Below are 27,719 nucleotides of genomic sequence, written 5' to 3'. Positions count from 1 at the left end.
CAGATGTTTCATTTTATTTTATATTTGTATCTTATTCACGTAGAAATGCAAGTAGGGAACAAAGATTGTTATTTTACTTGTTATCTGTATCTCCATTTTATAAGGAATTTCAGGTAAATATTCGGAAAACATTTTATGAATAGAGAATGTCATTTGGCCACAGTAAGGGTCTGTGAGAGTCCAATTGATGTTAAACATTTTAGGTATGTATTGGTGCAACCGACCCACAATAAGCGTGTAATGAAGAATTTCAGAATATATTCATGTTGAAGACATACTTGTTCTCACTTGTGCTTTAATTAAAATTTAAGTATGAGATATTACTTGTGGAATTTTGTTAGATCATTAATGTTATTTGAAGCTATTTTATGAAGAAAATGTCATACTTTTAACTTTAAGGTTATATATGTGCAGTTATTTTTTATTGCATTGTCCGAGATGCCATCCATTCCGATTTCAGCGGAAACAGTCCAGTTTTTAATTTCTTTTAAGAAATTATTATTGCAGATCCGGATTTTCCTGTCAGAAAAACTTTTATATTGGTAAAATGCAATTTGAACACTGAGATGCTTAAAATGTATGTTTCTAATTCATTTGAAAAAGTACCTTAGCACTTGTATCACAAAGCAATTGAATATTGACCAGTCAAAATTCATGTCAGTTTATCATCCAGATTCGCTTTAGAATAGTAAAGAAAAAATGTTAGTAAATATGTGGCCAGTGAGACTTATATCTGAATGAGAGAAAAAAAAGAAGTGTGCTATAGATGTTCCAAACGGAATATTTAATCAACCTTGGACGAATTCATTACCTCTCCTTTGTTTTCTCAAAGGACTTCATTGTGTCGTGTAGCAGGAAAACTGACAATAGAAAGCAATTTGAATCATTATTGTTGAATGCCAAAGTTGTTGTATAAAATTTCCAAGTATTCCTGTTTGTATTTCTAGATTCTAATTTTTATCTCTACTGAAGCTTATGCAGTGACATTTTATCCTGCATCCATTAGCGCATATTTATTATCACTACTTCCTGAACTACTGGGAAGAATACTACCCCACTGTGTGGCCACCATGGCAAACATTTTCAAATTTTTTGTATCACTTTTACTCCTAATCAAATAGTCATATTTACATGGACTTCTCACTGAATGAAAATGGTGCTTATATGACATCTAGTATGGCCATTTTGGAAATATTGTTGCTGTTACTCCTTCTGGGGTTTTGCTAAAAGACTTCTAATGATGTCTTTGTGTTGGTCCTAAATGATAAATGTTGTAGATCCAGAATTTATAATGGATCTCTACTCCTTTAGAATTGATGGTCATTTTGGCATGGGGTTTTCACTAAAACACTTCTTATTATTTCTTATGATGTCTGGTGGGTGCCAAATACAAAATTTGCTGATCTGATATCCAGTATGTCCACTATTGTGACAACCTTGCAAATCTTGTTGCTGATACTCCTGAATGACTGGTTATATTTGCATGATTTGTTAATATATGTAGTTGCTCCCAAGTTGAAATGGTGTTGATCTTATTCAGTATATCAGTTATCACAGCCATCTTTGAAACCTTGCTGTAACTATACCTTCTGTATTAATTTTCATTTCAGCATGGCATTGCAAACGATGCATACCTGACATCTAAACTGTTTGGAGGGTTGCCGTGAAACATTACACATTCATCTTGTTGGTCCTAAATGTAAATGTCCGTTGGAAGTCATCTTGAAATTTTGCTACTTTTCCGGAATAGAAAGTCATATTAACATGGGGTTTTCACCAGAAGATTTCTTTGATTAGTATAGGCTCACGATGGTGTTGAAAAGTGTTTTGTGAATTTTAATGTGTTACAATGGGATGGGGATGGGGGAGGGTATGACTCTAAAGGAAGTAATCTTTGAAAAACTATATTTGTTGCACCAAGCATGGCACTGATTTGGTTTCTCCATTCTCTGATGAGTTTGGAAATGTTTAACATGTTGATGGTTATGAGATTTATTTTTAAAACAGATTCTTTCAGAAGTGACAGAGACTGTTCTTTATTGCAACTGTAGCCAAACACTGGTTAGTGCTTCTATCAGGAAGTTCAGTATTTTCATATCCATGCACTCCCATCCTCACTCTGGTGTTACTGATGAGTTAATCATTTGAAAAAGATATAAGTGGAAGCTTTTCTCATGATCACAACTCCAAAACCCTATGAAGGATAGCTCTCATTTTTCGACTTTAGAATCAGGATCTCTGCCCTCCAGTATGTACATATCCTTACACACATTCTGGTTTGGTCAAAGTGTGTCATTATGGTCATAAGTCCTAAACCCTGGAATGGATAGCTTTCTTACACTTGGACTGTAGAATGAGTGCGTACTGCCCTGTCATATTTATGCACTCCTACCCTCTATGGCCCTCAAGTGAGATCAGGGTCATTTGAAAGTGAAGAAATGAATTTGTTCAAGGCATGGGAGGCAGGTGGGGCATGTAATTCTTTGAAATTTTCTTTTTTGTTTAATCTCCTTAAATGAACACAGTTGTTGGTGCACAAAAATCATTCGCATATGCAGATAGTCACCTCTTGGGGAACGTGTATACAAAATCTGGTGAATTTCTGTAGTAGTTTAGATGATGTTGTTTTGGACAGACACAACATACTGAAGGTATTACAGTCTACTCCAGCAAAAGCATAAGGATAACAAGAGGATACTGGATGCATTGCTATCAACACTTGTAGTAAAGTGGTTTATAAACCAGTCCCAAAAGATCGTAGTGGGTAAGAGAATGACCTGTAGCAATACATTGTTTTATCTTGAATCCGATGTCTCAGTGCATTGAATCATGTTACAGGAGCCTGCAGTGTCTGATGCACCTATTGAAGGGGATGATTGGACCGGGGATCCTGGCAATGGCGGCTGCTTTCAAAAATGGTGGATTGTGGGTAGGTACATTTTTTTTACTTGGACATCATGCAGTCGGGCTTCTTTTAAAACTCTTTGTACTATAATCCCACTCTGAATACTTACAAAATTATTATTTAGGAAAATTGTTGATGAAGTTTAAGCTCATCCTGATAAATAGGCATTAACTGTGTAAAACACTGCTTCCTTCTCATGTACAATTATCTTGGCTGTGCTGATGAAAACAGATGGAACATCTGCTTGTAAATTTTATTGAACCTTTGAAAATAACTTGGATGGAGTCACGAAACATGCTTCGTAGTTAGTTCAAAGAAAATTATGATATTCTAGGCAGCTGTTAGTATTTTCTTTCCCACATGGTATTGAGGATCCAGACACCCTGCATTAATAATACAGTGCTAGACAGATATATATATATATATATATATATATATATATATATATATATATATATATATATATATATATATATCAGTATATGGAGTAGTTTCTTGAAATTGTATTATATTTGTTTTACAAATAAATAGCTTGTATTGTTTTCTGATTATCTTTTTTCTTTGGAAAGTATAAACATCTGCCAGTAATTAAAGTTATCAAAAAAGGTATTGAATAGCACATATTGATTGGTGTGCAGATAATTAAAACGAATGGAAGGTTTTGAACTAATAACTGGGGAATATGACACTTTTATAGCAATGGCGAAGACAGAGACAAGCCAAATATTCAGGGTTGACAAGGTTAGCACATTGCATTGCATCTGAAAGAAAGTTAATTTTATTGGCCAGTATAATAAATACGCAGGAGCTGGCTCACTCACTGCCTATATCTGGATTAGCACTTGAATGTTGTTAAATCTCATATGCTTACAATATTCAAATGATTAAAATGTAATTGAGCAGAATGAATACAAATCAGACTTTGACATTGGCTTCACGATGTAGGTGACAGGCATTGACAGTGCCTTATGACATAAAGAATCTTTAGATGAATAAAGTTGTGGGCATTTATGTAATGGAAGCATGCAATGCATATACAATAAAAATTCTTTATAATGTTTCAGAGGAGACTGGTCTTTTTAAATCCTTTTAACTGAGAAACCTCTTATCACAATTCATTGTTTGTTGGTTCAAAATGTTTATTTATATGTCCATGTTGACGATATTGGATACTTTAGTAAACAATTTATCCTGATATGATTAATGTCCAGAAATTTATTTGAACTCACGTAATGTTTATTAAATTTATAAATACATATTTTTAAAAAAAATGATAAACCAGAAAGTTATACCATATGCTGAAAGTGTCAACATACATACATTTCATCAAGTGAATCATAGAATTCACTTTAATGTAAAATATCTCTGTTCACTAACTTGACTAGTAAATTAGTCCTTTCTTTATTTGGATGAAAAGAAATTATCAATAATCATCTGATTTTTTGTTGATATATTTTTCAGTGATGTTTAAACACTCATACAAAATATCCTGAGTATCACTTTAGTATGCATTGTATCCACTAATTGTGTATTGTATACACCCAGGATGCATCATGTACACTCATTTTGTATAGTATCCATGCCATGTATATTTTATACACTCAGTATGCATTATATAAACTCATGGTGTATTGTATCAATGCCGTGTGTATTGTATACACTCAGGATGCATTATATAAACTCAATGTGTATTGTATCAATGTCATGTGTATTGTGTACACTCAGTATGTATTATATAAACTCATTTTGTATTTTATCCATGCCATGTATATTATATACACTCAGTATGCATTATATATATAAACTCATTGTGTATTTTATCCATGCCATGTATATGGTATACACCCAGTATGCATTATATACACTCATTGTTTATAGCATACATGCCATGGGTATTGTATACACCCAGTATGCATTATATACACTAAATGTGTATTGTATACACGCCATGTGTATTGTGCACACCTAATATGCATTATATCCACTAATTGTGTATTGTATCCACGCTATGTGTATTATATACGTTCAGTATGCATTATATACACTCATTGTATAATGTATACATGCCATGTGTATTGTGCTCATCCAGTATGCATTATATAAACTAATTGTGTTTTGTATCCATGCCATGTATATTGTATACACCCATGATGCATTATATACACTCATTTTGTATTATATACATGCCATGCGTATTGTATACACCCAGTATGCATTATATACACTCATTGTGTATAGTATACATGCCATGTGTATTGTGCACACCTAGTATGCATTATATACACTCATTGTGTATTATATACATGCCATGTGTATAATGCACCCAGTATGCATTATATACACTCATTGTGTATTGTATCCATGCCATGTGTATTATATACACTCAGTATGCATTATATACACTCAATACATATTGTATACATACCATCTGTATTGTGTACACCCAGTATATATCATATTCACTCAATACTTATTGTATGCATGCCATCTGTATTGTGTGCACCCGTTATGCATTATCATTGTGTATTGTATACACCCAGTATGCATCATCTTATGTTACGTGTTTAGGCTCGAATAAACAGTAACCCAAGAAATGGTGAAAACAACAAGCTTTGAAAAATTAACAAATAATTTGTTTCCCTGGAACAGTACTGTAAAAGATGGGGAAAAAAAATGACGTTGGGTTTCCAGAATCAAATCAAAAAATAATCCAAGAATAATCCACAAATAAAAGTTTAGAAGTCGTAATAATGAAATGTTCTAATGATTTCAAGTTCGAGTCATAACGAAGAATGCAAGATGAATGATGATGACGTATGATGTAACTTGTACTGTGTTGAAGTTTACAGTTCCTTATAGAAACACAATAATTAATCCTCTGGTCTTGGAAATCCAAATAAAATTTTCAAGAAATGTCTCTGTTCAAGAATTCTGTATGAGCACAAAATATTTCCAGAGAAATGAATTAACGTTTTAGAATCCGAAAAATTAAAATATAATTCTAAAGCTCAAAACTAGTCACAACAGAAAGAAAAAAACTAAACAACTTGACATCAAATGTTTAAAAGCCCCAACACTCTTTGAGATCTCTCTCTAAACATCACTATTAATACTAAGTATTTTGCAATTTAGGAAATGCGTAACTGTGAAATGGAGGATCACATGATTATGTTTACATATAAAAGTCACGTAGCTCCTGTATGTCCTTGATAAGAACCAATCGTTTAACTCTGAGAATAAAAGCTGTTTACTTGACCCTTAATCAAGGCCAGGGAGTAAGTCAGAAATAGAAACAAGTGTTTCTATTATTAGGCATTTATCGAACGATTCAGGTCAAACGGAATTTTCTGGAAAATATTAAATTCCTTGTAAACAAAATTACATTACATTGACATGTAATGAAAATAAAAAGATTCCAAAACCCACAAACAATCAAATGAAATCAGATACAAATTAAATCAAATATACGTAACAATTATATACACTCAGTATGTATTGTATACATACCATGTGTATTGTATACACCCAGTATGCATTATATACACTCAGTATGAAATATATATAATGTATACACAGTCTGTATTGTATGCATCCAGTATTCATTGTATGCACCCATGTATACACAGTCTGTATTGTATGCATCCAGTATTCATTGTATGCACCCAATATGTGTTGTATGAACCCAGCATGTCTTATATGCACAGTTTTAAATAATCTAACAAACAATTCAGATTACATATACACGACAATTGTATGCATCCATTATGTTTTATCTGCACACAGTATGTATTGTATACATGCAATATATTTAATGTATACACACAGTATGTATTCTATGCACCCAGCATGTATTGTTTGCACCCAGTGTACGTTGTATGTACTCAGTATGTATTGTATACATGCAGTATGCAATATATAATGTAAACACCCAACATGTATTATATGCATACAGTATGTGTTGTATGCACCCAGTATGTATTGTATGCACTGTATGCATTCTATGCATCAAGTATGTATTATATACACCCATTATATGTTGTATATGCCCAGTTTGTGTTGTATGCATCCCGTATATATTATACACACCCATTATGTGTTGTATGCACCCATTATATGTTGTATGCACCCAGCATGTGTTATGTACACCAACTATGTGTTGTATGCACACAGTATGTGTTTTATGCTGCCAGTATGTGTTTTAAGCACCCAGTATGTATTGTATACACCCATGTATTATGTGTACCAAATGGTGAGCAATACAAATCCGAGATCTTCTCTTACATAATAAAATAGAAGAATAATGTCTACACAGATTGAATCAAATTATAAATAAAATCTAACGTGAATATACATAGGCAAATAATGTGCTCTTTTTATTTTCAGGTCAGCCTTGTTAGTCAGATGGTTGTTGCCATTATCTGTGTGCATTGTATGCATGTGTTGTTGGGCTGTAATAAAACAATTTCTGCTAGGTATGTTTGAAAGTTCTCGTCCTTGATGTAAATAGGGAGGGTTTAATTGATCTTCAGAAAAGAGAAGCAGCACAGCTTTCACATTGCTGAGATGCTTTTTTTTTCTCCATTCTTGTTGACTACCTAGAACACATCCCTGTGAATGATGTAGTGTACATTACACTGTTGCTTTGTAAAACAAAAAAGGGGAAAAAATCTTCAGTAGTAAAAGAAAATATGATCACAAGGCAGTGACAAACGACATTTTATCGTTTCTGTACCAACCCAATGAAAAGTTTACAAGTTTGAGAGAAATGGAGATCAGTTCTGGATCAGACATTTATTTGGCATTTTTTTAAATGTCTGAACTTCACTGGTTTATAAAGCAGATCCTATGGTGTTATTATGCTTTGCTCTGAATGTCTATTAATAATGTCGAATATGTACCTTAACTTTATTTGTACCTAACTTTGTGATGGCTTGCACTTGTGGTGAGTAAAAAGGCTGTCGATTTTGGGGTCAAACAGATACATGCCAATAATTATTTTTTTGGCGTAATCATTACGCTTTTATTCCAGGTATTTACATCCTGTGCTCACCTGTACATGGATTATTATTTTTGGTACATTCGAAAATAAAATAAAAATAAAGGAATAAAAGTTGTGTTATCATTTTATTGTCATCTCTTTAATCACAATGATCATATAAATCTGAGAATATTCTAAAAGCCAGAAGACTGCTGCATACGAATAGCATAAGAATGCATTTGTCTGTCCTAGACTTACATGGGCTTTCCCTATTTTATATTTATAGCAACTGTATATGACACATTTCCAAACAAACATGTAGGTTTCTTCGGTATGAAACTTAGCTTTACAAATTCATTTTATTGATAATATATTCCTGACAGCTGATCAGTCTATACTTTTGAAAAACATGGTGCCAGATATTATGTGACACAGGCTTTATCAATGTGACTCATGGATGTTGTATGACTGAAAAATGTTACAGTAGATGGATCTTTGTAAACTTAAAAGCATGTCAGATCAGAAAAAGGACGATCAGACGCACTTAAAAAATGGAAAATAAGAATATCTGATTGATGTAATGCAGTACTCAGCACATCATCATCTTCATTGCAGAATTTGACCTTATGCTTATTCAGTAAAGGTTAGACATGTAGACTAGTTAAAGTGAGTGTTGTATAGAAATGATTTGTCAGTAGGTTTTATTTTTCTATTCTGGTTCTAATCCACATGGAGTTTGCCCATTTCTGACAAGAATTTTAACCAACTGTAGATCGATCCAAGCTGGTAGCAAAATTAAAATTCATTTTTCATACACTTTTCTATAATTGTGGCATAAGATATGCTCAGATTACACGTTTTTGCTGCTTATTTTAGCAATAATTATGCCTATGCCTCTCTCATGGTTGGCATGTATGCAAGTGCCAAAAGTCAAGGTTACTGAGACAGAAAGAAAAAAAATGATTTCCATCTAGCAACATTTTTTCTGCATCAAAGACCTGGATCAAACTTTGTGGAAAGCTGGCACTTGGTGCAAGACAGCCTATCAGTTTTTTGGGGGGCAGATGTTAAAGCCACTGACTGAAAGAATAAAAATGGTTTTTGCACAAGAAATTAAATTTTTGAACAATGTACCTTCACCATTCTTTATGCATTTTTTAGCACATTGTGTAAGACAGAAGCCTATTGATTTTAAGGTCCAAAGGTGTAGGTCACCGACTGAAATAAGGTGACTGGTAACACTAATTGCACCCCAATATAATAGCCCAAGGCAAAAATAGCCCCAACAAATATGTCCCATCATAAAAGTTCATTTAAATGGATACCAGCAAAATAGCTCTGACAATAATGCCCAGTATAGCAGGTAACAGTTGTAAAGGATTTATTATTGCATGCATTGCATAATTTCAAAGCTATTTTACTACAATCTTGAGCAGACATTGCAAGTAAGCAACAGGTTGTGAATGTGTTGCATTTTTGGGAAGATAAAAAAAAAACTATATTGAGTTTGTGGTAAAGGTAAAAATGGATTTCACATAATGACTATGGTTGTAGACCATGTACCTTGACTAGAGTTTGTGGAGGGCCTCCACTTATGGTATGGAAGATTCCTATTCAGTTTGGGTTGAAAAGGACATAAGTCAGGGACATCATTTTGGGTACATAGACTTGTGTTCAAGAGTAGTGGTTCCCAGCCTGTGGGCCTTTGTGTCCCCTGGGGCAAAGGGGTTATTCCAAATGATTCTAAAAGTACAGCTATACAAGGTAGAGGGGTTATTCCAAATGATTCTAACAGTACAGATATAAAAGGTAGAGGGGTTATTCCAAATGATTCTAAAAGTACAACTATAAGCATATAGGGGTCCACAAACTTTTAAGAAGGGGTCCTCATACTTGAAAAGGTTTAGAACCACTGTTCTAGAATAAGTTCCTTGATCAAACTGTAGTGCTCCTAGGGTAATTAGAAAACCCAATCGTTTTGGGTCTAAAGGTCATTGGTCATGTTCATGATACAAAAATATTGTTTTTTTTGCACACTAAATTTAGTTCAAAGGTCAAGGTCTCTAAAACCTGCTGGACAGCCATTCTCAGAGTCAACTAAATGCCTATAAAAGGACTGTTAAAGACAAAACAGTCATCTAAAGTACCATTCATGGTACCAATACTAATTATGGATTAAACCAAAACTTAATGGGTATATCTTGACAGTATACAGGAGCATTCAGTGATCTGTTATTGGTATTAGGATCAAAGTCAGGGTTCAGGAGAAATATGTTTGAACTTGTGAACATGTTAATGCCATCATATACCAAGGACTCAGTAATCAAAAAATGTACAAGATGGCAAAAATGGATATTTCTCAGCATCAATTTAATTGGAATTAACAATTGTGCATCAGACTTTACCTCAGAAATGTATATTTGTTTTATTGATAGTTGATGATCTGGTCTAACATGGAAATTTGGTATTTCCTTTTAGAATTAAAGTGAGGGGCATGGATTATGGCACAGTAATGGAGAAGTCTTTTGAGACAGGATCTGTGAGAATTCAGAAATTGTCTAAAGCTGCAAAGTAAGATATCCAAAGCATTTTTCATATGTTCCTTGTTATAATTATATGCAGTAAATTAGTTGCAATTGCTTTTGAAAGTTCATTGTGACCAAGCTATATGAAATATTGTATTTAGCTGTTTGAAATCTCTCCTATACTTTGTTTGATTTCAGTTTTGTAATGAAGGGTAATCGGTTTATCATGGAGATCTATAAAATTGTACTATATTACTCAGTTAAAAAATGGATCCACATTCAGACAGCATAGACCTTGATCATCCATCGCATAATGCACCAGCAGATTTGGGTTTGTGAAGTCTCATAACAATATTCATAGAACGAACATCATAGACACTGATCTGCTCTTGCATAATCCACCAGCAGATTTGGGTCTATGAAGTCTGATAGCACTATTCATAGAACGAACATCATAGACCCTGATCTGCGTTCGCATAATGTGTTAGCAGATTTGGGTATTTGAAGTTTGCTAGCACTGATCATAGAATGAACATCATAGACCCTGATCTGCCATTGCATAATGCACCAGCAGATTTGGATCTGTGAAGTTTGTTAGCACTAATAATAGAACAAACATCATAGACCCTGATCTACCATCGCATAATCTACCAGCAGATTTGGATCTGTGAAGTCTGATAGCACTATTCATAGAACGAACATCATAGACCCTGATCTGCTATTGCATAATTCACCAGCAGATTTGAGTCTATGAAGTTTGCTAGCACTAAGCATTGAACGAACATCATAGACCCTGATCTGCAATCGCATAATGCACCAGCAGATTTGGGTTTGAAAAGTTTGCTAGCACAAATGATAGAACAACCATCATAGACCCTGATCTATCATCGCATAATGCACCAGCAGATTTGGATCTGTGAAGTTTTCTAGCACTAATCATAGAACAAATATCATACACCATGATTTGCCATCGCATACTGCACCAGCAGATTTGGGTCTATGAAGTCTGCTACCACTAAGCATAGAACGAACATCATAGACCCTGATCTGCAAGCGCATAATGCACCAGCAGATTTGGGTTTGTGAAGTTTGCTAGCACTAATCATAGAACAACCATCACAGACATTGATCTATCATCGCATAATGCACCAGCAGATTCGGGTCTGTGAAGTTTGCAGGCACTAATCAGAGAACAAACATCATACACCATGATCTGCCATCGTATAATACACCAGTAGATGTGGGTCTGTGAAGTTTGCTAGCACCAATCATAGAACGAACATCATAGACCCTGATCTGCCATTGCATAATGCATCAGCAGATTTGGGTCAGTGAAGTTTGCTAGCACTAATCATAGAACGAACATCATAGCACCTGATCTGCCATCGCATAAAGCACCAGCAGATTTGGGTTTGTGAAGTTTGTTAGCACTAATCATAGAACAAACATCATAGACCGTGATCTGCCATCGCATAATGCACAAACAGATTTGGATCTGCGAAGTCTGATATCACTCTTCATAGAACAAACATCATAGACCCTGATCTGCCATCGCATGACCCACCAGCAGATTTGGGTCTGTGAAGTTTGCTAGTACTAATCATAGAACAAACATCATAGACCCTGATCTGCGTTCGCATAATGTGTTAGCAGATTTGGGTCTTTCAAGTTTGCTAGCACTGATCATAGAATGAGCATCATAGACCCTGATCTGCCATTGTATAATGCACCAGCAGATTTGGGTGTGTGAAGTTTGCTAGCACTAATCATAGAACAAACATCATAGACCGTGATCTGCCATCGCATAATGCACCAGCAGATTTGGGTCTGTGAAGTTTGCTTGCACTAATCATACAACGAACATCATACACCATGATCTACCATCGCATAAAGCACCAGCAGATTTGGGTCTGTGAACTTTGCAGGCACTAATCATATAACGAACATCATAGACTGTGATCTCCCATCGCATAATGCACCAGCAGAGTTGGGTCTGTGAAGTTTTCTAGCACTAATCATAGAACGAACATCATAGACCCTGATCTGCCATCGCATGATGCACCAGCAGATTTGGGTCTGTGAAGTTTGTTAGTACTAATCATAGAACGAATATCATAGACCGTGATCTGCCATCGCATGAGGCACCAGGATATTTGGGTCTGTGAAGTTTGTGACCGCTATTGATACAACAAAAATCATAGACCCTGATCTACCATTGCCTAATGCACCAGCAGAGTTGGGTCTGTGAAGTTTGTTAGCACTAATCATAGAACAAACATTATAGACCGTGATCTACCATCGCATAATGCACCAGCAGATTTGGGTCTATGAAGTTTGCTACCACTAATCATAGAACAGTCATCATAGACCCTGATCTGCCATTGCATAATGCACCAGCAGATTTGGGTTTGTGAAATTTGTTAGCACGAATCATATAACAAACATCTTACACCCTGATCTGCCATCGCATGATCCACCAGCAGATTTGGGTCTGTGAAGTTTGCTAGCACTGATCATATAATGAACTTCATAGACCCTGATCTGCTATTGCATAATCCACCAGCAGTTTTGGGTCTGTGAAGTTTGCTAGCACTAAGCATAGAACGAACATCATAGACCCTGATCTGCAAGCGCATAATGCACCAGCAGATTTGGGTTTGTGAAGTTTGCTAGCACTAATCATAGAACAACCATCATAGACCCTGGTCTATCATCGCATTATACACCAGATTTGGGTCTGTGAAGTTTTCTAGCACTAATCATAGAACAACCATCAAAAACCCTGATCTATCATCGCATAATTCACCAGAAGATTTGGGTCTGTGAAGTTTGCTAGCACTAATCATAGAACGAACATCATAGACCCTGATCTGCATTCGCATAATGCACCAGCAGATTTGGGTTTATGAAGTTTGCTAGCACTAATCATAGAACGAACATTATACACCATGATCTACCATCGCATAATGCACCAGCAGTTTTGGGTCTGTGAACTTTGCAGGCACTAATCATATAACAAACATCATAGACTGTGATTTGCCATCGCATAATGCACCAGCAGAGTTGGGTCTGTGAAGTTTTCTAGCACTAATCATAGAACGAACATCATAGAGCCTGATCTGCCATCGCATGAGGCACCAACACATTTGGGTCTGTGAAGTTTGTTACCACTATCGATACAACAAACATCATAGACCCTGATCTACCATTGCCTAATGCACCAGCAGACTTGGGTCTGTGAAGTTTGTTAGCACTAATCATAGAACAAACATCATAGACCGTGATCTGCCATTGCATAATGCACCAGCAGATTTGGGTTTGTGAAGTTTGTTAGCACTAGAACAAACATAATAAATCCTGATCTGTCATCACATAATGCTATGGCAGATCAGAGTTTTTACATTTTGTACTTGGATATGACTTGTACATGAGAGTATGATTATTGATGGTAACATAGATATGCATACCCAATATCAAATTGTGCAAGTTAGTAAATATCTTGTGACCATTTCATGACTCTCGTATTTGTGATTCATCCTGTATAAACATATTTGTTTTTGTTCAGAATTACATATCTTTTATGGTATCTTAAAAATGGAACGTTTATTTCATTCAGCATGGTTTCTAAACAAAACATATTCTTCCGATAATGCAGGATACCTGAATTCTGCATTAAACCTGGTTTAAACTACCTTGAAAAGTTCTTTGATTTGATGGGTAATCGAGACAAATTATATAAATATTTTTTTAAAGGTTGGTTTATCTTGGAAGAACCCTTGAATTCGTTGATAACTTTTTGAAGTTTGCCGAAACCTCCTTAAATTTATTTGAGGGAATACATAACGCTAAAACATATTGGAATGTATCACTTTTTAAATTCTGGATTTATTTTGTTTACATGTTTTTTCAAAAAGAGAAATATTTAATAAATAAAATGTGAAACATTTGGGTCAATCAAATTACACATGACACTGGTAGGTGCCTGATGGAGTCATATCACTTTGCATTTGTAGAACACTAATCAGATTTGCAGATGGATGACTCTATTTCAGGACGAGAATTGACCTAAGTAGAAATGAGCTGCTTTTGCAGTATAACATTAGAGTATGACCCACTTTCTCAGAGTAAACAGCTCTTTGCAAACTTTTGGAAGCACTTGGAAACTTCTTGAAACAAAACTTGCTATTACAACATGGACAGTGTTCAAACGATCAAATATTAGCAATAACAGCTATGAGTTCCAGCTGACATCGCCATAGGGCCAATGAAATTATGGTATGGACCTGCATCTGTGATGCATTGTTCATTATATCATGCGTCAACGATTGCTATTTTCAACTTGTTCTCAAAATCCAAAACACTGATTTCAACCAAATGTCACTGGAAGCATCCTGGCTTAAAGACAATTCATGTTTGTACAAATGATGCCAATCTGGCATAAAAATATGGCCACCGTTACTAAAAATAGAAAGTATAAAGGCATAGAGGGCAGTTAGATTTATATAAATGATGCTGACTTGCTCTTAAATATGGCTACCATTACTGTAAATAAATAAAAATATTTAGCTGATGTTGGTTAGTTATCAAATATTACCACCATCACTAAAAATAGAAAAAACAATTTGTAAAAAATGAATAAAAAACATTGAATAGGATTTTGCTAGACAATTCTTTGGCATGAAGGACTTTAAAGTTCATTGAAATGATGCCTGCCAATCTGCCATTAATAATAGACACATTACTAAACCCAGAAGAACATGAAGAATCTGATCTCTGAAACTAATGAGTGCAACAGGACCAGGTTTGGTAGAAAGCATCCTAGCCTTTTAATATCGGACACATGATAACTGATATGCTATCAAATGTGAGTGAAGAAGGAAAATAGCAAAAACCTGAAAAAATTATTTCACAAGATATGCAATAAATAGCATCAGAAGAAATTTCTTGGCATTCTTCTGATCCAGATTTTATGACCATCTACACTTGCATTTGGGTATGAGGCAGATGTTGATGAATCGAATGATATCATGTTTCCTTGCCTTGTATTAGTTCTTCATAGATTCTTATTTGTCACCTAACATTATATATATATAGACAAATATAAAATTATAGATTGGCACATTAGTAATTCCACTTTGGTCATTTAATGGAATAATTTACACAGTCCAATGTCAAGGAAATATTAATGAATTCAAAGTTAGAGTCATCTTAAACAATTTGTATGATATTCAGTTAAATAACATATGACATAAATACAAATTATAACTGAGCATCTCCTGTTTCCATTTCAGGAATGTTGTTAACATGCTTTTGATAGTGACTCAGTTCGGATTCTGCTGTGTATATATTGTATTTGTTGCCAAAAGTTTTAAACAGGTGAGTATAAATTTATTCCCATGTATGAGTGATAAATATACATGTATATTATAGATGATGGACAAAGCCCTGACTAGTTTTATGTTCTAAATTAGCTTTTCCTTCTTCAGCCTGTATGAAAACAAAAAGACATACTGTATTTGCTGGTCTATAAGTCAATGTGGAGTATAAATTGAATTTGCAAACTTTGTAAATTTTCCATCCGTCGTCCTAAGTTGATGCTGACTATGAGATGAAGACAGATAAGTGCCACTGATTTGTCCTTTCACCAGAGGCGTAGCTGGGGGGGGGCAGGGGGGTACATATGTCCCTGGGCGCCAAGGTACAGGGGCGCCAAAATGAGGCTTACAACGTTACATTATAATAAGTAAACAAAGGTAATATTCAAAAATGTGATTAAAGGGGGAGGGGGCTGGGGCGCCAATTTTATAGTTCGTCCCCGGGCGCAAAATATCATAGCTACGCCTCTGCTTTTCACTATAATTCATTTCACAAATTTTGTCCTATCTGCAAATCAGTAAATATTCAGGTCAGCATCAGTCAGTGTAGCTCTAAGTACTTAATTCATTTCACAAGAAGTATTTTAAATGAATTAGGTTCTTTTAGCTACATTTAACGATGCTGACCTGAACATTTACTGAGTTATAGATAGGATAAAATTCACTATGCTGTGTTGAAACAAACAAATGTAACTTCAAGTTTGATGAATATTAATGGTATCGCTATATGCTATTTCAAATTACCAGTAATAAGAAGTTGCATCACACACGCTAAAATGGTTTTTCCAGTTTTGTTTTGAAGAGAGACAGAGGGCATATATATTCCATTGCATTACCTATGTGTAGCCTCATTTCCCTATTGGTAGCCTCACTAATTTGATGGTCTGCTGAATCTTGCTCACAAACAGGTTATGTGCTAACGACATGACCACAGTTGTAGCATATTTAATTAGCATCTGAATAAGACTGCAAAGCCAAGTGGTTTTGACAATGGATACCCTGACTCAAACTAGAAGGAATTGTTTACACATTGGTATTAATTGATAAAGGAAATATAGCATTTCCCTTGTACAATCGTCAGGTAACTAAACAATACAGATTAGAATCATCCTGAAACCACCATCTCTCTCTCTCTCTCTCTCTCTCTCTCTCTCTCTCTCTCATCTCTTGACATATTTTATTTAATCACAAGATGCAAGAAGAAAAATGCAATGGAATATCTGTCTTTGTCATGGTGATTCAGTTTCTAACTTGTCTGTTCCAATATACATTTAATCAAATTTAAACAACATATATTACTAGAATACGCTGCCTTAGCACAGTTACATCTTTGTATGTGAATTTAATACTGATGATCATGTATTTTAATCCTTCGAAATATTGGGTCCTATCTTTTTCATATATAATCTCTTCCTCAAAATTTATTTTACATTTGAAAATTTACACAACAGATATTAAAGCTATAGTCCATCTATAAGTTGATTCGGAGTATAAGACGAAGCCGAGATTTGCTGGTAAAAATCTATAACCTTTTAGAGGGGCAAATACAGTACTGTGACAATTAATAATTGTTTCAAAAGTCAATTCACGTTTTTGTAGTAACAAAGTACAAGTCAGGAAATTACATTGATCATCTGTTAAATTTGGCCACCATTAATAAAAATTCAAAAACCTTGAAATGACTACTGAACAGAATCAGCTAACTTTGAAAGAAAGCATCTTGGCTAAAAGACATTTTAGTATTGGACACATGGTGCAGACAAGATGTCAGATATGCATAAAGATACATGAAATGGAAAATCCTTTTGTTTACATGGCACATGCAGTCAGAATCATACGAAGAAATTTCAAAAGCATCCTTCTAACCCAAACTTCTTTGACAACAGCTTTTTGCATTTAGTTGTTAGGCAGGTATCAGCAAGTACATGATCTTAAACCAATTATTGTGGTCATTGGTTTTATCAATTACCTTAATGATTACTTTGTCAACTCATTTTGGTATTTTAGTCTATGTTGTTTTTGATTGAGAACAAGAATCATGAATAAGGTTTTCTGTTTCTAAATAATCACATTTAATTAAATACATGTAGCAACATATATTAGCCACTGTTTATATATCATTTTTTCACCATCTTTGGCAAGGAAAACATATCACATGGTCTGATGCAGATTCTGTTATTAGTTTCAGGAGCTTCTGCATCAACTCAAAATATTTAAACATACCAGTGTTAAAATTTGTGTGCATATCCATAAATAACTTTTCAGTACCCAAATGAAATAGTTTAGGATGAATCGGAAAACGGTGAGAGTGATCTTAGTGGCCATTGTTGTGATTTATGAATGATTGCTTGATGATATATTATATGTACGTTATTTTCAAGTATCCATATATTTTATATGTTTAGATTTGTCATTTTCAGGAATCCATAAAGCTATGAGTCAGTAACTGTTCTCATTAAAAGAACAAATTTTAAAATAAATTATACTTTCTAACAATGGATTAAGATATTGTTTGCTTAATCAAGCAATTGAGAAAAATTAAATTTTGAGCAAAAAGTACACAATTATCATGTTATTTCCTACACTGGAAAAATCAGTCTCGAAAATGATCTTGAGATTTCTGTAGTTGGATTTACTGTATTATTTTTTCTTAGATTTCATATACATGTGCAGAGCTAAACAAGATTTGTGAACAATTGTGGAATCTTAGTCCCATCAACAACAATTGTAAAATGTTAGTCCCATCTGCAACAATTGCAGAATGTTAGACCCATCAATGACAGTTGTGGAATGCTAGTCCCATCAACAACAATTTTAAAATTTTAGTCCCATCTATAACTATTGCAGAATGTTAGTCCCATCATTGACAATTGTGGAATGTTAGTCCCATCAATAACAACTTTGATCAATATGATATATCATCTCTGTACCCCTACCCACTCCTTTACTTTGAATTCTGATAGTTAACTTGAATGTATCTCTACATAATGTCTTTCATGTATGTTTTGGGGTTGTTATATAGTCGTAAAAAGCTTACGCAGTCCTTTTTATTGTCTTAAAATGTTGTCAGAAATTCTAATCATTTCATATTGCTCAGATGTTATTGTGTTAACTGGGGAATTTGTCACTGTTGGCAAGCCAAGCTACATGGAGAATAGTGGATCACTGTTTGGGGATATAACCATTTCAGCTGTAGGAATGAAGGGTTTGTCATTAATACAAGTTTTCTGCACCATGGTTTTGCTGTGCATATGTACAAGTTTATGCATATATATTAATTTGTAAATGGCTGTTTTCAATTTTTAAAATCTTGCTTTTGTAAATATGAATTATATAATTTGTTGGATACATTCCACCCCACCTACAAAATTTAAAGATCCATTCCCATGATAGGTAGATGCAGGGAAATCATATGACTGTAATTCTACATTGCAGAATCCATAAGGTCGATGGGCATCTATTGCTGTGGAAATTTTAATTACAGATCCAATGACCATGTATGAGTCTTGGTTTATAAAATCATTTATCATGTCTGAAGATGAGCTTAATACAAAAACTTCCAGTTAAGGCATTTTACAGTCATGTTCGAATCAGTCTCATTGGAAAAATCCAGTATATTCAGCTATGTTGGAAAATCCGTTCTTTTGAATGAATAAAACCTTCACATTAAATCAAAGCTTTAAATATATTCTCTTAAAATGGTATAGCATGAAAATCAGCATTAATTCACTGGTTACTTTGCCTTGATATTGTCCTGTTCAGGCTTTCATTTGAAAATATAATAAAGTTCATAGCACATTTGACAACATGTAATTTTTCATTACATCATGTTTATAGAATTGTAATTTTCAAAGCACAAATAGTACATGTAATGATCAGAGTCCAACACGTATTGTGCCCAGAAACCAGGGACTTCCTGAAAGCTGAACCAGTGCTGCCATGTGAAATGTTTAATTTAGATTCTCCATGGAGTTAGCACAAGACGTCATGTCTCACAACTTTTATCAAAATATAACTAAACATACTTCTCAGAATGATGATAAGTATTATTACTGATTTATTAATATCCTAAAAAGGACATATTAAAGATATCACTTTAACATTGCAGTGCCTTCTCTGGACTAAAAAAATCCAAACTTTTCTCCCATGGCTGGGTAAAAACCGTTTTTTGGGTTTATTGGTATAGCATGGTACTCTCTGAACGTGAAATTTGTTGAACCCAGCATTACGTAGATCTATGAAATTCAATAATGACCAAAGTCCTAATCAGATTTATTGCATATGGTGAAGGGCATTGATGGCATTTGGATTTAAGTACTTAATCATTTTATTATTCACTTTTATCAAGATTTGCAATGTTTGGGAATAACGCTAAGAAACAAAATCATCAGAGACTGGACTTGATTTCCATTTATACTTATGTCCAGTTTCCTTTCAGACCCATATTTGCTTTTACATAATGCATCCACAGAACAAGGTCTAACTGTTTGTTCTGCTTAATTTAGACTAACAGCATCAATTATAAAATGCAGCTACATTATATGATGACATATCTATGTCAATGTAATCCATAATGCACCAGTTGATCAAGGTCTATGTTGTTTGTTCTACTGATTACTCCTAATAAACTGTACAGGCCCAGATCTGCCAGCACTTTATGTAGCGGAATATGGGTATATGTAGTTTGCATTTGGACTCGTCTTATACTAAAGTATATATGGTAGGTCAGTGTAAACTTTATTTTGACAAAATAAATGTGCTCATTTCCTTTAACTGTAGTCAGATTTCAACATGAAAAATGTGTTTTATTATCTTGAGACATTTTGAAATCCATTATCTATGTGTTCAGTGTATGCATGTTCATTTTGTCATTCATGTAAAAAATGTGAACATAGAGATGTTTTCCTTGTATATTTTGTCCTGCAGAAGTTTTAGATGATGAGACATGGACTTGTTTCTCTTTGTCTCAGATTTGTCTTTCCTGTTTTAATAACAATTATTGACCATGTCTGAGGTCAACATGAAGTTTTATTGACCAGTAAACCTCATATTGACCAACATGAAGTGGGGGTCAACATGAAGTTTTATTAACCAGTAAACCTCATATTGACCAGCATGAAGTGGAGGTCAACATGAAGTTTTATTAACCGGTAAACCTCATATTGACCAATATGAAGTGGAAGTCAACGTGAAGTTTTATTAACCAGTAAACCTCATATTGACCATCATGAAGTGGAGGTCAACATGAAGTTTTATTAACCAGTAAACCTCATATTGACCAACATGAAGTGGAGGTCAACATGAAGTTTTATTAACCAGTAAACCTCATATTGACCATCATGAAATGGAGGTCAACATGAAGTTTTATTAACCGGTAAACCTCATATTGACCAATATGAAGTGGAAGTCAACGTGAAGTTTTATTAACCAGTAAACCTCATATTGACCATCATGAAATGGAGGTCAACAGGAAGTTTTATTAACCAGTCAACCTCATATTGACCATCATGAAGTGGAGGTCAACAGGAAGTTTTATTAACCAGTAAACCTCATATTGACCAATATGAAGTGAAGGTCAAAGTCAAGTTTTATTAACCAGTAAACCTCATATTCACCAACATGAATTGGAGGCCAACGTGAAGTTTTATTAACCAGTAAACCTCATATTGACCATCATGAAGTGGAGGTCAACATGAAGTTTTATTAACCAGTAAACCTCAAATTGACCATCATGAAGTGGAGGTCAACATGAAGTTTTATTAACCAGTAAACCTCATATTGACCAACATGAAGTGGAGGTCAACATGAAGTTTTATTAACCAGTCAACCTCATATTGACCATCATGAAGTGGAGGTCAACATGAAGTTTTATTAACCGGTAAACCTCATATTGACCAATATGAAGTGGAAGTCAACGTGAAGTTTTATTAACCAGTAAACCTCATATTGACCATCATGAAGTGGAGGTCAACAGGAAGTTTTATTAACCAGTCAACCTCATATTGACCATCATGAAGTGGAGGTCAACATGAAGTTTTATTAACCAGTAAACCTCATATTGACCAATATGAAGTGAAGGTCAAAGTCAAGTTTTATTAACCAGTAAACCTCATATTGACCAACATGAATTGGAGGCCAACGTGAAGTTTTATTAACCAGTAAACCTCATATTGACCATCATGAAGTGGAGGTCAACAGGAAGTTTTATTAACCAGTAAACCTCAAATTGACCATCATGAAGTGGAGGTCAACATGAAGTTTTATTAACCAGTAAACCTCATATTGACCAACATGAAGTGGAGGTCAACATGAAGTTTTATTAACCAGTAAACCTCATATTGACCATCATGAAGTGGAGGTCAACAGGAAGTTTTATTAACCAGTCAACCTCATATTGACCATCATGAAGTGGAGGTCAACAGGAAGTTTTATTAACCAGTCAACCTCATATTGACCAATATGAAGTGAAGGTCAAAGTCAAGTTTTATTAACCAGTAAACCTCATATTGACCAACATGAATTGGAGGCCAACGTGAAGTTTTATTAACCAGTAAACCTCATATTGACCATCATGAAGTGGAGGTCAACATGAAGTTTTATTAACCAGTAAACCTCATATTGACCATCATGAAGTGGAGGTCAACATGAAGTTTTATTAACCAGTAAACCTCATATTGACCATCATGAAGTGGAGGTCAACGTGAAGTTTTATTGACCAATAAACCTCATATTGACGATCATGAAGTGGAGGTCAACGTGAAGCTTTATTGACCAATAAACCTCATATTGACCATCATGAAGTGGAGGTCAACGTGAAGTTGTATTGACCAATAAACATCATATTGACCAACTTGAAGTGGAAGTCAACGTGAATTTTTGTTAACCAGTAAACCTCGTATTGACCATCATGAAGTGGAAAGTGGAAGTCAGCGTGAACTTTTATTAACCAGTAAACCTCATATTGACTAATATGAAGTGGAGGTCAAAGTCAAGTTTTATTAGCCAGTAAACCTCATATTGACCAACATGAATTGGAGGCCAACGTGAAGTTTTATTAACCAGTAAACCTCATATTGACCATCATGAAGTGGAGTTCAACATGAAGTTTTATTTACCACTAAACCTCATATTGACCATCATGAAGTGGAGGTCAACGTGAATTTTTTATTAACCAATAAACCTCATATTGACCATCATGAAGTGGAGGTCAATGTGAAGTTTTATTAGCCAGTAAACCTCATATTGACCATCATGAAGTGGAAGTCAACGTGAACTTTAATTAACCAGTAAACCTCATATTGACCATCATGAAGTGGAGGCTAACGTCAAGTTTTATTGATCAGTAAAACTCATATTGACCATCATGAAGTGGAGGTCAACGTGAAGTTTTATTGACCAATAAACCTCATATTGACCAACACGAAGTACAGGTCAGTGTGATAGATTTGCTGGTTGATAAAACGTCTTATTTATCAAAACAATATCTATAAATGTTATAAAGTGTAGTACATTATTTAGTGCAAAAATGTGAGAATTAACTTGATTTGGCATAGTGAAAATAGAGACAATGCCATTTTAGCTGGCTAGACAGTGATCAGTAGAACCTTTGTAATAAATGTACATCACCTAGTAGAAAATATAAAAATCACTATTTGCGGGCTAAACATAGTGATCCATGGAATCTTTGAATTCATTTGTGTCACCAAGTAGAGGAGATATACTTACCATGAGGCCATCTGCTTGTCTGTTGCAACCATATATATCTGCTTCTGTTCATTATGTAATACAACCACCGTTCTTTATGTGAAGATCATTTTTTGAAATTATTTGTCACTTAACCTATTTTCTTCATACTTGCCCGATTGGTAGATTTCGGCCATTTAAACTAGATAGTTTATATATATAAAGAGATGAATGGTAGATTCGGCCACTAGATATTTTCAGTATGGGAAGATATGATAGGTAGGTTCAGACACTGGATATTTTAAGTACAGAAAGAGATGATTGGTAGATTCGGCCACTAGATATTTTAAATATAGGAAGAGATAATTGATAGATTCGGCCACTAGATATTTTAATTATAGGAAGAGATATATACTGGGCCAGATCTGCCCACTATTATGATGCATATTTCATTGTTACCTTAACTTTATCACATTGGTATATTGAAAATTATTCTCAATGCATATATATCTGCAGGAATTTGTTCTTGGGTATTTTCTGACATTTTCTTACTACAGTAGTATGGTTCAAATCCCAGTGGGCTAGCATCTAAAAGTGTAAATAAAATGATGACTTGATAGCTCCTGATTTATCACACAATGATAATTGCTTGTTTCAGACTATACTTTGACTTGATGTTGTGAAATGTTTCTGCTTTCAACTCATTCTCAATAACTCGTGAATAATGTGATCCAAAAACATAAACTGCATTCTGAGCATGGGCATACGTTATTGAGGGACCTCGCATAAATTATGAAGGGGGTGCCATCCCCACTGGACATTGAGAAAGCCAAGAGGTGTGGTAATTGGGCTGTTTACAGGCTGAATACTTGTTCTGTAATTGCATTGAGAATAATTATCAACATAAATTTTCCCAATGATGTTGTTTGCTTTTCTGATGAAATTACATTTATTTTCAAGATACCCAGCCTCAGAGAGATTGTAACATTATTCCAAGACGTACCAGCAACCATCACATGCATGTGACAACATTGTGTATTGTGTATTGCATAACTGTGTTTTATTGTTGTTGATTCTCAAATTCTTGTTTTTAAAAACTGGGGACATTTATTTTGTGAAACAACCGTCAGCATCAAAACTTTTGTTATTGGTTTCTGGGCAAAATATTGATGCTGTGATTTCACTGCAAATAACAGTGAAAATTTCATCCTTAAAGAAATCTATGAGTACCAATTCATGAATTTTAAGTTCACTTCAAACTCAAAAACTTGCCTCTCTTTACTGAACCATATGTCTGAATCAGCTTTCATGTACTCATTTCATTTGGATATCTTACTATTTTTTATCACGCCTGTGAATGAGTTGGCTACTTTAAAGTAGTTCAATAATATTACTTAATATTAATGTTTCATTGGTCACATGACCATTGCCACTAGTTCTTATGCAGTTCGAATTTGCATACCTTTTAATTTTTCTTTTATTCTGCACCTTTTAGTTAATTTGATACAAAAAACATAATTAACATGATAATGCAAAGGAGGTCTGCTCTTAAATGAGTGTAGCAAAGCAACAAATGCTTCTGCAAGTTGGAGATCAAAGCACAGTTAGTACTTAATTTGGTTCTCACAAAAACACTCGCAGACATAACTGTGATGGTAGAATGACTTTTCATGTTTGGGTACCAGAAAACGTATTGCATTTTAGATAATTTTACTGAAACCGAATTAAAATATATAACTAACACGCAACCTTCACTTGGCAAAACTTATTTAATTGGTATTTATTTATGATACTGTTGCCACCAGTAGGCATTAGTGACATTTTCATTGATCAAAATTTCTTCAAATATAAAAATTAACAGTGTACTAGAAATATTGTTTAAGATAGAAAATTCATCAAAATATATGACTTATTATTAAACATTGAAAATTTCATCACACTGATTCAAATTTCGGGATACTAACCACTGTTTTCAGCAGTAAATTAAGAAACATATCAAGATTTCATTACCAGTTTTGATCATGATTTTATTCATATTCAGCAAATAGTGGCCAATTTGTTTGGTGTTTTCCAGTTTTAAAGAAATAGAATCCACACCCAATGCTTGCAAAGGTGTTCTCTTTCTAAATCACCCTTTTGCTGTCTTTCCCTTTCTCTCTCAAAGCGTTAAGTCTTGTGTTTATTGTCTTTGGACCAATATTTGCTTGTTAATATTTTTATATGTATCCATCTTAATATTAAATATGTTATGACATGTGTGTTGGTTTACTTTTATTACCCATGTAAATGACCTTTCTCAGTTTAGTATGTCATGTTTATTTCATCCTAAATCAGCTGATATCAGGATCTTTTTGTACAAATTCTCTGCTTGTCCTACTTTAAAATGAACAACATCTTGTCACTGATTTCCATTTTGGACTTTTCAGTTTTTCTTGTAGACTGAAGTGTGCAGTTAGAACAAATGCATGAACTTTTTCATGTCGTCTTAATAATATTATTAAATCAATTTATGTTCCTATAATATGTATCATTTGTTTCAGAATTTCTTCATGCATCATATTGTGGAAACTTTGTTCTTTATTTATTTAAAGCCTCATCATTAAGTGTTACCTTTGCTTGGCTGTACATCTGCACATCTTTCCATCCATCCAGTTTTGCATTTGCATTAAGTTCAGTTTTTAGACACTGAGGTGGGACATTTGTGTTCCATAAAGACAATTATAGTTTCATAAATTTTCAGCTGCATAGGTGTGAAAGAAACTATCCATTTTGTAATTATTTCAGTGCTGCAAATTCAAAGACTGTGCTGGGGCACACATGTAGCTATCATTTTCAGTGTATCTCCATAATGACAGTCCCATAATGGCACTGCATGGATCAATGCCTGCCAACTTTGTTTCGAAGGTCTGTGGACTTGTATAGGAGATTGGAGATTTTAATATTTCAAAAACAGCAATTGCTTTGCAATTTTGGGTTAGATACATCTTTGTTCGAGTTTCAAAATGTAAATGTGTGGAAACGTTTACAGTACTCAGTAGTCAATCAGATCTTGTGTAATCTATTCCTGCTTATTACAGATACTTGACTATAGTGCTTATCTGCAAAATTCGGATCTCTTGATGGCCTGGAATATGATTACTGGGTATATAAAATTGATTAGTTTTATCGGTTCTTGATGGAACTGGACGGAATGAGTTGCATCCATTTTTTTCTTCATTTTTAAGTATAGGCTGATTCCCACTAGATTCACGGCATTTTTACTATGTGTCTATATATTGTGTTGTTTATCCTTAGAGTTGGAAGAATACCATGACATTACTTACCGGTTTGGTTTCTGCACTCCCTCTGCAATTCTCTTCCGTTCAAAGTGTGTAGCTCCCGATTGGATGAGACTCCACAATGTCGAGCCATCCTGCATGCGATCTTCCCAAGACAGAGGATCAGTGTTGAAGTGTTTCTTGGATGGCTTGAGGGAATCTTTTATAGCATTTGTTCTGTCCAACCAAAGCTCACTTTCTCTCCTGCAGCTCACCATGGAAGAGAAGATCTTCTTAGTTAGTCACTTGTCTGACATCCTGATGACGTGGCCTGCCCATCTTAACTATGATTTCATCAGCAGAGTGTGAATGCTTTGAATGCCTGCACACATAAGAACCTCAGTGTTATGAACCGTGTCGTTCATATTATCCTCATCAGTTTCCTCAGGCTTCCGATTTAAAAATTATTCATTTTCCTCGCATGGCACTGTACACTGTCCAGGTTACAGAAGCATATAGCAGGGTTGATAGCAGAGTGGATTTCTCGACCTTTAGTTAGTTTGAATATGGGTCCATCTGTGTTCCTGCACATTTGAATGTGGTCTGCCAAAGGCCAGACAAAGGTCGTGAACAGTCACATCCTGTAACATTGTCTTTGCCTGTAGTATCCTCAGACTGAAGAGCCTGCCATCAGTCCATTATCTAAGGTCAGTCCCAATATCATAGCCATGGAAGGCATCATAAACCGTGGCAGAGAACTTCATACTGAAGAGGGTTGAGTCAAACACACAGAACTGCTTGACACCAATGGGCACAGGGAATGATTCAGATGATTTCCCATTGTCCATGATATGAGTGAAAGATGGAACTGCTGAACCATGATTGTGAATTTCTCTTTGCAATCAAATTTTGCCATGATCTTCCAAAGTGTCTCCACAGTTGACTATGTCAAAGCTTTTGTCAGGTTGGTAAATGTTGTATTCTTTTTCTGGCATT

At 34.6% G+C, this 27,719-nt stretch overlaps 1 protein-coding gene across 1 annotated transcript in view; it reads left to right on the top strand.

Moving 5' to 3' along the window:
• Positions 1-27,502, top strand: part of LOC149796863 (proton-coupled amino acid transporter 2-like) — a 51,718-nt gene extending 24,216 nt beyond the window's left edge. Inside the window, exons 4-8 of the mRNA XM_089960658.1 lie at positions 2,839-2,929; positions 7,289-7,377; positions 10,362-10,454; positions 15,700-15,784; positions 27,389-27,502. Coding sequence (XP_089816784.1) covers positions 2,839-2,929; positions 7,289-7,377; positions 10,362-10,454; positions 15,700-15,784; positions 27,389-27,502 — 472 coding nt within the window. The remainder of the gene's footprint in view (positions 1-2,838; positions 2,930-7,288; positions 7,378-10,361; positions 10,455-15,699; positions 15,785-27,388) is intronic.
• The last annotated feature ends 217 nt before the right edge of the window (positions 27,503-27,719 follow it).

Source organism: Sinohyriopsis cumingii, chromosome 6 (assembly GCF_028554795.1).
Source record: "Sinohyriopsis cumingii isolate HCF-2022 chromosome 6, ASM2855479v2, whole genome shotgun sequence".
Lineage (NCBI taxonomy): Eukaryota > Metazoa > Mollusca > Bivalvia > Unionida > Unionidae > Sinohyriopsis > Sinohyriopsis cumingii.
The sequence above is the reverse complement of the archived record's forward strand: the minus strand, read 5'-3'. Positions and strand labels throughout refer to the sequence as shown.